Source organism: Schistocerca cancellata, chromosome 2 (genome assembly GCF_023864275.1).
Source record: "Schistocerca cancellata isolate TAMUIC-IGC-003103 chromosome 2, iqSchCanc2.1, whole genome shotgun sequence".
In the NCBI taxonomy this organism is placed as follows: Eukaryota; Metazoa; Arthropoda; class Insecta; order Orthoptera; family Acrididae; genus Schistocerca; species Schistocerca cancellata.
The window spans coordinates 563,775,139-563,789,723 of record NC_064627.1 but is presented as its reverse complement, the minus strand read 5'-3'; the positions used below and the strand labels follow the sequence as shown (position 1 = coordinate 563,789,723).

At 39.0% G+C, this 14,585-nt stretch overlaps 1 protein-coding gene across 1 annotated transcript in view; it reads left to right on the top strand.

The window, feature by feature from the left end:
- Window positions 1–14,585, top strand: part of LOC126162156 (intraflagellar transport protein 140 homolog) — a 240,584-nt gene that overhangs the window by 113,225 nt on the left and 112,774 nt on the right. Inside the window, exon 13 of the mRNA XM_049918458.1 lies at window positions 312–455. Coding sequence (XP_049774415.1) covers window positions 312–455 — 144 coding nt within the window. The remainder of the gene's footprint in view (window positions 1–311; window positions 456–14,585) is intronic.

Genomic DNA, 14,585 nt, shown 5'->3' with positions numbered 1-14,585 from the left:
CTCAATGTCACTACTGTTGGGTGAGTTATTATCTTTACTCCTACTTTAATTACATTCTGCTGGAACTTTCCATACCATAATTGCCTTGTAAAGTGATCATTCTTCAGATGTGTAATATCAATTGCATTGACATATGTGGAGTAATTATTACAGAAATTTTTACTCTTTATTGTAAATACAGTTGTTGTCAACACTATTTCCAGTTAATTCTGGATATTGACAGTTTCTAATAAAGAATGTTTTTAATAATTTTTGGAGTGCTACATAGCTGGTATTAACTTACTAATTAGTTCTTTTTCCCTTCTGTTTAGGAAGATGTTTTGGTTACATTTTTCTCAACAGATGAATCTGCACTTGTTCTGCATGATGTAATATCTCTGAAATCTGAATTTTCTATTCTACTTGGAGTGCGCTGTCCGCATTACATCTTGCTGAGAAGTTCTGATTGTACTCAGGTGAGTATCATGCTTATTATGTGCTGCATTTTGTAGTGGATATTACACATGATTCTGTTGCAAGCAATGATAATACACAGCTTTTTGTGAAAACTGCAGATGATGCAAAACTTCAAGGACAGGATGTGACATGGAAATAGTTACACAGTGGTAGCAAGTGCATGGGCTAGACAGTAAAAAAAATAGATATTAGTGCATTGTGGGCTTAGGTCCAAAAACTGGTTTGGTACAGCTATCCATATTCGTGTGTCCAGTGCAAGTCTCTTCATCTCTGCACAACTCTGTCACTAATGACCTCAATATCAACAGAGCGTTAAAAACTTAAATCTTCCTTCCTTCTGCATACCTATTGCAACCTACATCCATTTGAACTTGCTTACTGTATTCAAACCTCTACAATTTTTAGCTCCTACATTTACCTCCATTACCAAATTGATGATTTCTTAATGCCTCAAGAAATCAGCATTCTTCTGTAGCTCCACATTTCAAAATCTTCTGTTTTTTCTTTTCTGAACGATTTATTGCTGCTTCACTTCTGTATAAGGCTACATTACAGACAAATACTTTCATAGGAAGTATTCTTAACATTTAAATTTATGTAAATAAGTTATACACAACTGCAACCAGTCACTTTTTTCAATAATAATGCTTTATTACATTAACCGGTTTTCGAACCCTTTCAGGTTCATCTTCAGATTATTTCGGGAGGATCCGGGAAGTTACATCATTATTCGTAGTAGCATAATGCTGGGTGCTGGTTCTATGGCAGAAAGATGGGTCACACTTTAATGTATCGCCATGACTATATCATTATTGGTAGTAGCATAATGCTGGGTGCTGGTTCTATGGCAGAAAGATGGGTCACACTTCAATGTACCGCCATGACCAGCACCCAGCATTATGCTACTACCAATAATGATGTAACTTCTAGTCATGGCGATACATTAAAGTGTGACCCATCTTTCTGCCATAGAACCAGCACCCAGCATTATGCTACTACCAATAATGATGTAACTTCTAGTCATGGCGATACATTAAAGTGTGACCCATCTTTCTGCCATAGAACCAGCACCCAGCATTATGCTACTACGAATAATGATGTAACTTCCCGGATCCTCCCGAAATCATCTGAAGATGAACCTGAAAGGGTTCGAAAACCGGTTAATGTAATAAAGCATTATTATTGAAAAAAGTGACTGGTTGCAGTTGTGTATAACTTATTTACATTAATATACAGTCACGGTTCTAAAATATCCATAATGGATAAGCATAATTTAAATTTATATTTGATGTTAACAAATTTGTCTTTTTTCAGAAATGTGGTTCTTGTTATTGCTTGTCTACATTTTACATCCTGTCTACTTTGCCATAATCAGTTATTTTGCTACACAATTGGTAAAACTCACCTCTACTTCTAGTGTCTCTTTTCCTAATTTAATTCTCTCAGAATCACCTGATTTAATTCAGTTTCATTCCATTACCTGTATTTCACTGTTGTTGAAGTTCAAGACACTATCCATTTTGTTACACTATTCTCCCAAATCCTTTGCCATCTCTGACAGAATTACAATGTCATCAGCAAGTGTCAGAGCTTTTACTTCTTTGTCCTGAACTTTAATTACCTTTTTATTTCTCCTCAATTTCCTTCAAAGCCTGCTCATTGTACAGATTGAATGATATCAGTTATACAGTACACCTGTGACTCATTCCATTCTCAACTGCTGCTTCCCTTCCATGTCCTTTGACTGTTATAACTGTAATTATGTTTCTGCAAAACTTATAAATAATCTTCCACTCCCCATACTTTATCCCTGTTGTCTTCACAATTGCAAAGAGTGTAGTCCACTCAGCATTGTCAAAAGCCTTCTCTAAATCTTCAACATGTATAAGTGTAGTTTTGCTTTTCTTTTGCCTTTCTTCTAAGTTATAGGTTCGGTAGGAAGCATCTGGATACAGTGAAGTCCTGTTTGTCTGATTGGTTTAGAGATATAACATTATTTAGAACAGCAGTCTTTCTGTGGTGCCTGTCTGCAACACAGCATCACCACGATATGATGAGTAGCAATCTATCCTTTTCATAATATTATCATTATTTAAAACACAATTATTTGTGAGGTATTAGAGTTTTAGATATCAGATCTTTCAGCCAAACAGCAAGCAGGACTGTCCCATACTGTAGCATGATAGTGTTAAGTATTATAAGTGCACAAGTGAACGCAGCAATGCTTCGCTGTTGTAAATAGTGTGTGAATTGGATACATGTCCTAAACACCTCAAACCCTCTCTTTATCCATCTGCTCCCCCTCCTCCTCTTTGTCCATCTCCTCCACCTCTTTGTCCATCTCCTCCTCCTCCCATCTCTCTATGCATCACCTCCTCCCCCCTCTTTTTGTCCATCTTCTCCTCCACGCACACTCTCTCTCTCTCTGTTCATCTCTTCCTTCCCCCTCTCCATATCTATTTTCTCACTCCTTCTATGTCCATCTCTTCTTCTCCCCTCTCTCTGAACAAGATATTTGTTAATCATTATTGCCAACAAAATCTTGATTGGAAACCAAAGTTGCTTAAAAGAAGTGAGTAAATCAGTTAGGATTATTGGTATACTGGGTATGAGAGAAATGTCTTCAGCTGCTTGATGAGTGAAGGTAGTAGCTTCAATTACAGTATTTCACATCTTTTACTGTGTGGGTAAGTAGTATTACTAAGCTTTGGACAATACAGATTCCATAGTAGTATTCTTATCACAAGTGGATAAGCCATAAATACAGCTTTCTGTTTTATGATGGCAAGGAAGAAAACAAAACACCACATTGTTATGTTTACAATTTTTGTTTAAAATTCTATGTAAGGAGGAAGAATATATATGGGAGAAACAGTTTGTCTAATGGTTTACAAGATCTTCCATTGTAGTTAAAACTGACTGTGGGAAAGGAAACAAAACTGAACATTTGCAAAGCACACCACAGCATAGCATTTTCTTTCTAGCAGTCAATTTTAACAGAAAATCTGCATATTGTTGTTTAAAAAATATGCAGCCTGTGTCCATCTGAACGTATCAAGCAAAAGCAGGATTTTTGTTGACAATGTTTCCCCATTATATAATTATAGGTATATTTATACATTGAAGTCCCAAAGAAACTGGTGTAGGCATGCATATTCAAATACAAAGATATGTAAATGGGCAGAATACAGCACTGTGGTCGGCAACACCTATATAAGACAACAAGTGTCTGGTGCAGTTGTTGGATTAGTTACTGCTGCTACAGTGGCAGGTTATCAAGATTTAAGTGAGTTTGAACATGGTGTTATAGTTGGCGCACAAGCAATAGGACACAGCATCTCCAAGGTAGCAATGAAGTGGGGATTCTCCCGTATGACCATTTTGTGAGTGTACCATGAATATCAGGAATCCAGTAAAACATCAAATCTCTGACATCGCTACGGCTGGAAAAAGTTCCCGCAAGAACGGGACCAATGATGACTGAAGAGAATCATTCAGCATGACAGAAGTGCAACCCCTCCACAAATTGTTGCAGCTTTCAATGCTGGGCCATCAGCAAGTGTCAGTGTGCGGACCATTCAACGAAACATCATTGAATGGGCTTTTGGAGCCAACGACCCGCCCATGTACCCTTGCACCCTTGCTGACTGCACAACACAAAGCTTTACACCTCACCTGAGCCCATCATCACTGACATTGGACTATTGATGACTGAAAGCATTTTGCCTGGTTGGATGAGTCTGTTTTCAAATTGTATTGAGTGGATGAACGTTTATGAGTATGGAGACAACCTCATGAATCCATGGACCCTGCACGTCAGCAGGGGACTGTTCAAGCTGGTGGAAACTCTGTAATGGTGTGGGGTGTGTGCAGTTGGAGTGATATGGAACCCCTGATACATCTACATACAACTGTGACAGGTGACACATAAGAAAGCATCCTGTCTGATCAACTGCATCCATTCATGGCCATTGTGCATTCCAGCAGACGTGTGCAATTCCAGCAGGACAATGCAACACCCCACATGTCCAGAATTGCTACAGAGTGGCTCCAAGAACACTCTTTTGAGTTTAAACACTTCCACTGGCCACCAAACTCCACAGACATGAACATTGTTGAGTATATCTGGGATGCCTTGCAACATGCTGTTCAGAAGAGATCTCCACCCCCTCATACTCTTATGGATTCATGGACAGTCCTGCAGGATTCATGGTGTCAGTTCCCTCAAGCACTACTTCAGACATTAGACAAGTCCATGCCATGGTATGTTGCGGCACTTCTGCTTGATTGCGGGGGCCCTACACGATATTAGGTAGGTGACCAGTTTCTTTGTATCTTCAATGTATAATATATATATATATATATATATATATATATATATATATATATATTTTAAAGAAATACATGGTCTGTGTCTCTCCAAATCACTATTGTGTAAAAATTTGAAGTGAATCAATCAAGAACTTTTTGAAATTTTTGCTAACAACATGTCCCTATTACATATTACATATATTTATGTACTGTATATATTAAATAAACACATAGCCTATGGCTGTGTAAATATTTGTTAGAGTATTGCATAAAAGTTTGAAGTAAATTGGTCAAGAAATTTTCGAGATGTTTGGTAACAACATTTCCGCATTTTTTCCTTATGTCTGTCTGAATGTTTTTTAGAGAATCATGTAAAACTTTGAAATAAGTCAGTCACAATTTTTTCGAGATTTGCTCATGTTTGCGCTTTATACACAATATATATTGTGAAAATATGTAGCTTATGTCCGTCCAGATGTTTCTTAGAGCATCATATAAAAATTTGAAGTAAATCACTTAAGAATTTTTCTAGATCTTTGGAAACAGCATTTCATCTTTATATAATAGTATAAATAGATATAGTTATATATTGTTTATATTTAAAATATTTAGTTCATGTCTATCTGAATTTTTATTATAATAATGTGTAAACATTTGAAGTAAATCAATGAAGAACTTTTTGAGGTTACTGGAAAAAAATATTTCCCCTTTATATATTAGTTATATGTAATATAAAGGGTGTTTCAAAAGGAATATACATATTACAAAGTATTATTTTGTCGAAACTATCAATTGATGTGCCTTGGCTTGGCTATTGGAGAAACAAATATGTAGTCTAGTTAATATTAATAGCTGCTAGATGTCAGTTGTCGTCTGTTTTGCTTGGTAACTGTCATATGTTTAAAATGGTCTTCCGCAGCAGAAATCATTTTGTGTTCTCAAGTTTGCGAAGTGCAATTCTGTGATTACAGTGCAAAGACGTTTCAGGTTGAGGTACCAAATTGATCCTCCGAAGGGTTGGAACATTCGCAGATAGTATCAACAGTTTCGATATACAGGGTGCATATGTAAAGGAAAGAGTCCTGGCCGCCCTTGCGTTCCTGAAGAAAATGTTGCATGAATTCAAACTGCTTTCCAATGTAGTCCTTCAAAATCAACTCGCCGTGCCAGTCGGGAGTTACAACTGCCTACAACAACAATTTGGCGTGTTTTGAGACATTGGTTGGTTATGAAGCCAGACAAGTTACAGCTGTTACGAGCTCTGTGTCCTGATGTCAAACGCAAACGTGTGCATTTTGTAACAGGATTCTTGATGCTATTGACAATGGTAACACTTTCACACAGCACATTGTGTTCAGTGATGAAGCAACTTTCCATGTCAGTGGTCAGGTAAACAAACACAATGTTTGAATTTGGGGCCTACAGAACCCACATGCATCCATTGAACATGTATGAGATTTACCCAAAGTCAATGTGCTTTGTGCAATATCCCGATCATATGTTTGCGGCTGGCCCATTCTTCTTTGATGGAAACACGGTTAATGGTCAACAGTATCTCGCTATGTTACAAAACTGGTTGTTTTTTATGAGGCTGCATGAAGACAACTTCATTTTTCAAGAAGACGAGGCACCCCCTCACTGAAGTCGCCAAGTGCGTGAATATCTGAATGAAACTCTACTGAATCATTGGATTGGTCGTCAAGGAGCTGGCAACTCAGCATGTCTCAGCTTGACTCCGTGGTCACCAGATTTGACACCCTCTGACTTCTTTCTGTGGGGTTTCGTTAAAGACAACGTTTATGTACCACAACTCCCATAGAGCCTGGAAGAGTTGAAGAACCAAATCCATACTGCCATAACATCAGTGACGAAGGACATGTTTGCCCAACTATGGGAGGAATTTGAGTATCAATGTGATATTGTTCGTGTCACTGATGGAGGACATATTGAACATCCGTAATCTGAACTTGAAAGGTTCATAATTATGTGTGTAAAGTTTCATATTCATATGTCTTAAAGTTTAATAAATATATCCATTTGAATACATATATTCTTTTTGAAAGACCCTGTATATCTAAAAATATATAGCCTGTGCATGTCCAAATGTTTAGCATTAGTTCTAGATTATGTTGAAAGGAGATCATCTTCTGGACATCTGTTTAAGGAGTTGGGCATTTAGAATACTGCTTCGCAATATATTTATTCCCTCATGAACTTAGTTGTAAATAATCCCTTGCAGTTCAAAAGGCACAATTAAGTTCATAATTATAGTACCAGAAGGAAAAATGACATTCATTACTCCACACTTAAGTTGTTTTCAGTGCAAAAAGGGATGCACAGTGCTGCAACTGAAACTTTTGATAACTTACCCAGTAATATAGAATGTCTGACAGACAGCAAAGAAACATTTGAAAACAAACTGGAGAACTTTCTCCTTGACAACTCCTTCTATTCCATAGCAGAATTTCTGTTATTGTAATAATAATAATAATATAATAATTTAAAAGCCTTATAAATGTTCAGCATGTAGCCATTTTTACAAATGAATTTGTGATGTGAATGTAAAATGACCCATTTCTTGTCATTATGACTTATAATGCAAGTGATCTATGGAACATGAAACTAACCAACAGACTTTTCGATTTCAACCCTTCTTTAGTTTCATGTTATAAAGTTGGTTGTGTCATGATGATTTATATCAATCAAATACAGCCCATTGAACTATAGTTTATTATTATTATTTCTCTGTCTCTCTTTTACAGATAAATATTATGATTTCATGTAATAAATGTGTTAGCTGACAGTTTAGTCTGCTTTGAAATTGCATCCCGGCTTATGCTCAAGTTGTACTAATGTTTCTACTTGAAGAATGTCAACACACATTAAGTAAATATGTGGTTCATACGAATTCTAATTCCTTATGGTATTCACTGAGCATATGCAGGTAGTACACCTACCGTCATTACTGTGTAGTTGTGAAATATAGAGTGATGCTGGTGTGTTGGTCAGAACCTTCTTTATGGAGATATCTATAATTTTTTGACATAACCATGCTATTGGGCAAGATAAGCAAATGGTAAATAAACAAAAGTTAATTTACTTGCCTCTTGTGTGATTTATTTATTGTGTGGAGGCAGTAAATTGAGAATTAACTGATTTATGTAAGAAATTATGAAATCCTTTTTACAGTGTTTATCCATTTATAAACTGCCAAGCATGATTTGTGAACTTTAAAAATTAAATATTGTTAATTTTTTGTGTATGTTATATAGGGTACCTTTTGTGCTTTTCAAATTGGCGGTAGGAAAAATTTCCAATTCTTTTGCAGCTTTGAAAAACATTGCATATGTTGTTGTTGTCTTCAGTCCAAAGACTGGTTTGATGCAGCTCTCCATGGTACCTCATCCTGTGCAAGCCTCTTCACCTCCAAGCAACTACTGCAACCTACATCGTACTGAATTTGCTTAAGGTATTCATCTATTGTCTCCCTCTATGAGTTTTGTCCCCACATTTCCATCCAGTACTAAATTGGTGATCCCTTGATGCCTCAGAATGTGTTCTACAAACCAATTCTTTCTTCTAGTCAAGTTGTGCCACAAATTCCTCTTCTCCCCAATTCATTAGTTACATGATCTCCCCATCTAATCTTCAGCATACCTCTGTAGCACCACATTTCAAAAGCTTCTATTCTCGTCTCTGTCTAAACTGTTTTATCATCCATGTTCCACTTCCATACACGGCTATACTCCATACAAATATTTTCAGAAAGGACTTCTTGATGCTTAAATCTGTACTCGATGTCAAAAAATTTCTCTTGCCATTGCCTGTCTGCATTTTATATCCTCCCTACTTCGACCATCATCAGTTATATTGCTCCCCAAATAACAAAACCCATCTAGTACTGTAAGTGTTACATTTCGTAATCAAGTTCCCTCAGACATGATTTAGTTCGACTACATTCCATTATCCTGGTTTTGCTTTTTTTAATGTTCATCTTATATACTCCTTTCAAGTCACTGTCCATTCCATTCAACTGCTCTTCCAAGTCCTTTGCTGTCTCTGACAGAGTTGCAGTGTCATCAGCACACCTCAGAGTTTTTGTTTCTTCTTGCTGGACTTTAATTCCTGCTCCAAATTCTTCTTTTGTTTCCTTTACTGCTTGCTCAATATACAGATTTAATAACATCAGAGATAGGCTACAACCCTGTCTCACTCCCTTCTCAACTATTCCTTCCCTTTCATGCCCTTGATGCTTATAACTGCCATCTGGTTTCTGTACAAACTGTAAATAGCCTTTTGCTCCCTGTATTTTACCCCTGCCATCTTTAGAATTTGAAAGAGAGTATTCCAGTCAGCATTACCAAAAGTTTTATCTAAATCTACAAATGGTATAAATGTAAGTTTTCCTTTCCTGAACATATCTTCTATGAGAAGTAGTAGGGTCAGTATTGCCTCATGTGTTCCTACATTTCTCTGGAACCCAAACTGATATTTCCTAAAGTCAGCTTCTACCAGTTTTTCTACTCTTCTGTAAAGGATATGTGTTAGTATTTTGCAATCATGACTTATTAAACTGATAGTTCAGTCATTTTCACACCTGCCAGCATCTGCTTTCTTTGGAATTGTTGTTATATTATTCTCCTTGAAGTCTGAGGATATTTTGCATGTCTCATGCATCTTGCTCACCAGATGGAAGAGTTTTGTTTTGGCTGGCTCTTCCAATGGTTTCAGTAAATCTAACAAAATGTTGTCTATCCCTGGGGCCTTGTTTTGACTTACAACATTCAGTGCTTTGTCAGATTCTTCATGCAGTGTCATATCTCCCTTCTCAACTTCATCTACATCCTCTTCCATTCCATAATACTGTCCTCAAGTCCATCTCCCTTGTATAGACTCTCTATATACTCCTTCCACCTTCTTGCTTTCCCTTCTTTGATTCCTGCCTTTTTGCAGTTCCTTCAGTTTTAATCTGCAGTTCATAACCAATAAATTGTGGCCAGAGTCCACATTTGGCCCTGAAAATGTCTTACATTTTAACACCTGATTCCGAAATCTTCATCTTACCATTTTATAATTAATCTGAAACCTTCCCAGTGTCTCCAGGTCTCTTCCATGTAAACAACATTCAGTCATGATTCTTAAACTAAGTGTTAGCTATGATTAAATTATGCCCTGTGCAAAATTCCACCAGGTGGCTTCCTCTTTCATTCCACCTCCCCTGTTCATATTCACCTACTACATTTCCTTTTCTTCCTTTACCTAGTATTGAATTCCAGTGTCCCATGACTATTAAATTATCATCTCCCTTAACTAACTGAATAGTTTCTTTTATCTCATCATATATTTCTTCAATCTTTTCATCATCTGCAGAGGTAGTTGGAATATAAACTTGTACTACTGTGGTGGGTGTGGGTTTCGTGTCTACCTTGGCTTCAATAGTTCTTTCACAACGCTGTTCATAGTATCTTATCCATATTTCAATTTTTTTATGCATTATTTAACCTATTCCTGCATTAGCTCTATTTGATTTTGTGTTTATAGCCCTGTATTCTTCTGACTAGAAGTCGTGTTCCTCCTGCCACCGAGCTTCACTGATTCACATTGTATCTAACTTAAACCTATTCATTTCCCTTTTTAAATTTTCTAACCTACCTGCCCGATTAAGGGTTTTGATGTACCATGTTCCAAACTGTAGAGCGTCAGTTTTGTTTCTCATGATAACTATGTCTTCCTGAATAGTCCCTACCCGGAGGTCCAGATGGGAGCTATTTTACCTCTGGCATACTTTACCCAAGAGGATGCCATCAGTAGCGCCGCGTGCCCTTGGGAAAAATTTCCCCTTGCTCTCAGCTTATTCCATGACATGATGATATGTAATACCAGCACAGCAAGGCTATTTTGGTTGATGTTACAAGGCCAGATCAATCAATCATCCAGACTGTTCCTCCTGCAACTACTGAAAAGGCTGCTGCCCCTCTTCAGGAACCACGCATTTCTCTGTCCTCTCAACAGATACCCCTTCATTGCACCTGCGGTACAGCTACCTGTATCACTGAGTCACGCAATCTTCCCCACCAATGGCAAGATCCGTGGTTGCATATAAAGAACACTAATTGATCAGTAAAATGTTTTTTAGAAATATTGATGCATAACATTATCACATAAGCAAGAAGTTTATTAATCAGGCAATGGAAACTCCAGGTAAAAATATCAACAAGGTAGGAAAAGACAGATTGCTACTTACCATAAAAAAAGACACATTAAGTTGCAGACGGACACAATTAAAAGGCACTTAAAGCTTCATTAGTAAAAGAGAGACATACCATTCATACACACAAGCAAGCACTCCTCTCTCACACACGACCGCCAACTGCACCATCTCAGGCTGGAATGCAAGTATCACATGGGATACAAGCAGAAATCTGGAGGGGGCAGGGTAGGGGAACAGATAGTAGTGTATGGATGGGGAGAGAGAGAGAGAGAGAGAGAGATGAAAGCTGTCTGGTGGAGTGTGCAGGGATTAGAATGCCAACAGGCACAGCATCAGGAGGTTGTGGGGCAGGGAAAAAAGAAGCAACAAGGGAGAAAACCAGGGAGAGACAGATGGAAGCATTGGCAGAGGACGACAAATAAGCAGGTTGGAAGATAACCATAGGTTGAGGCCGAGATAATTTTGTGAGCAGAGAATGTATTGTAAGGAAAACCTCCGTCTGTGCAGTTCATAAAAGCTGGTGGTGGAGGGAAGGATCCAGATGGGTCAGACGGTGAAGTAGCCTTCGAAATCAAAAGTGTTATGTTCAGCTGCATGTTGTTCCACAAGATGGTCTACTTTGTTCTTGACCACAGTTTCATTCTGATGGAGACCTGGTTGGTAGTTATACCAATATAAATAGTTGTGCAGTGATTGCAATAGAACTGGTAAATGACATGGCTGCTTTCACAGGTGACCCAACCTCTGGTGGGGTTATCCAGGATTGGAGTAGGAAGTGCTGGGTAGATGGATTGGATAGGTCTTGGACCTCGGTCTTCCACAGGAATATGACCTTGTGGCAAGGAGCTGGGATTGGGAGTGGCATAGGAATGGTCTAGAATGTTGTAAGGTTGGCCAGGTGATAGAACATCATTTTAGGAGGGGTGGGATGTCCCTCATTCCATGGCATGATGATATGTAATCAAAGCCCTGGCGAAGGCTGTGGTTCAGTTGTGCCAGTCCGTGATGAAGAGGATAATCCATTGTGGCCTGTTCTTGGGGTGGTGGGAGGATTGGGGGTCTGAGGGCAAATGACATGGAGATCTGTTTCTGGTGGACAGTGCCTGTCTGTGAAGGCCTTGATGAGACCCTCAGCATACTGAAGAATGGAGTTTTTGGCACTGTGGATACACCATTCCCGGGTGGTCAGGCTTTATGGCAGGGAATATTTGGTGTGAAAGGGATGACAAATGTCAGAATGCAGGAACTGTTGGTGGTTGATGGGTTTAACGTGGACAGAGGTGTGGATGAAGCCATCAGAGAGGAGGAGGTCAACATCTAAGAAGGTGGCACACTGGGTTGAGCAGGACCATGTGAAGCAAATGAGAGAGAAGGTATTGAAGTTGTTAAGGAATGATGATAGGGTGTTTTGGCCCTGAGTCCAGATCATGAAGATATCGTCAATGAACCTGAACGATTCTAGGGGTTTGGTGTTTGGGAGGCTAGTAAGGTCTCCTGTAGATGGCCCACAAAAAGCTGGTATAGGATGCTGGCATGCAGTTGCCCCTGACTGTGCTGTGGATTTGTTTATATAACTTCCCTTCAAAGATGAAGTAGTTGTAGGTTAGGATAAAGTAAGTAAGGTGTATGAGGAATAAGTAAGACTGTGGGCATGAGGGGTGTTGGTATGTAGGGAGGTGATGTGAACAATGACAAGTATGGATCTATGAGGTGAAGGAAGTGGTTGGTGTTTTTGACATGGGAGGCTAGAGTATGGTCGATTGGTTGGAGTTGTTGGTCAATGAGGGCTGAAATTCTTTCACTGGGGATACAATAACCAGCCACAATTTGGGCGCTAATGACCATAGAAGTTTTGCGCCCTAAAACCACAAAAAAAAAAAAAAAACAGCCACAATGGGCATCCAGGATTGTTGAGGAAGATGTAGAAGGTGGGTGTGGAGGGTGTCATAGTTTGAGGAGGTTAGTGGATTCAGGGGAGATGTTCTGGAAAGGACCTAAAGTTTAAGCAGGGATTAGATGTTGTGTTGGACTACTGGGATTGGGATCATTTTGGTAGAGTTTATAGGTGGAGGAGTCAGATAATTGGTGAAGACCCTCTGCCAGGTACAAACTGCAATTCATACAACAATGGTGGAACCTTTGTCTGCAGATAGGGTGATTAGGTCAGGATGTGTTTTGAGGTTGTGTATGGCTGTTCTTTCTTCTACTGAAAGGTTGGTGTTTTGAGGAAAAACCTGTGGAAGGATGGTAAGGCTAGGTTGGAGGTAAGGAATTCCTGGAAGGTGAGCAGAAGGTGGTTACTGGGAGGGGGAAAAGGATCATGGTTGGATGGTGATATTAACTGGAAGAGGCAGGGTTCAGTGTTGGAATTCGGGTGGTTTTGATTGGAGAGATTAGCGGCAAATAAGTGCTTCCATTGTAGGGAATGGGAGAAGGAGAGGAGGTCTTTGAGAAGCCCAGCATGGTTAAATTTGGGTGTAGGGCTTAGGGTAAAACCTTTGGATGTGACTGAAACTTCTGTGGAGCAGAGGGTTTTGGTGGAAAGGTTGACAACAGTGTTATGGGATTAAGAGATGTGATGTATGGAGTATGGATTTCAGAGTAGTAGTGTCTTGAGGAGGGAGCAGAGGTGATTATGGGATGCCTGTGCCATGGAGTTGTGTTTTCTGCAGTACCAGCTTTCTAACAGCCAGGGAGTGGCAGAATCTGAAAAGGTATTGGTCATTGTGAAAGGAGGGGTGGGATCCAGAGAAAGGAATCTTTATGGTTAGGGAGTTTTGGGGGATCCATGGTTTAGGCAGCATTTGAGAAACAGGATGTGGGACTTGGTTTTAGCCAGGGAAAGAGCTACTTTTCTGACCTGGTGCAGAAAGGTGGAGCAAGGGTCCATTGTGGCAGGAATGGTGTGAAGGAAACAGGAATGACCGCACAAATGGGGAAAATAGGTGTTGATGGTTGTGTGAGGAGCTGGATACATGAAAAGACACATAAAAATGCATAAAAATATGTAAAGACATGCAGAAACACATACAGATATGCAAAAAAAATTGCACAGATACCTACAAATACACAAAAGTACGTAAAAATATGCAAAATACGTGAAATTGTGTGAAACCACATAAAAATACACACAAATGTGTTAAAAATGTACAGAAACATGGGAGAAAAGGAACAATGAGGTGTGGGAGTGTATATGTGTTGCAATAAGCGAAGAAAGAGGGAGGGGGGATGGGTTAGTTTGAGGATCAAAAGTTTGTGTCGCCCAGACAGGTGTGGAGAACAAAATGCTAAAGTATGTCAATAGGAATAAATGAAATTATTCCTATTGGAGGAAAGAATCTGGGGCATGAGATGCTGCATCAACAGTTTGCGTGGTCACGACGTTAGTGTTGTGTGCGGACGATAATTGATACAGTGTGGCTTATAGTAGATGTGATTTGGAAGGCGGTGAATAAACACAGGAAAGAGGAGAAAGAATAGACACTGAAAATAGTAATGCTATAGATAAGAGTAACAAAAGAAAACATCACAGGGTTGTAGGATGGAAGAAAGCTATTTCAAACAATGGAAACTCCAAGTAGGAATATGAACAACGTGGAAAGGACGG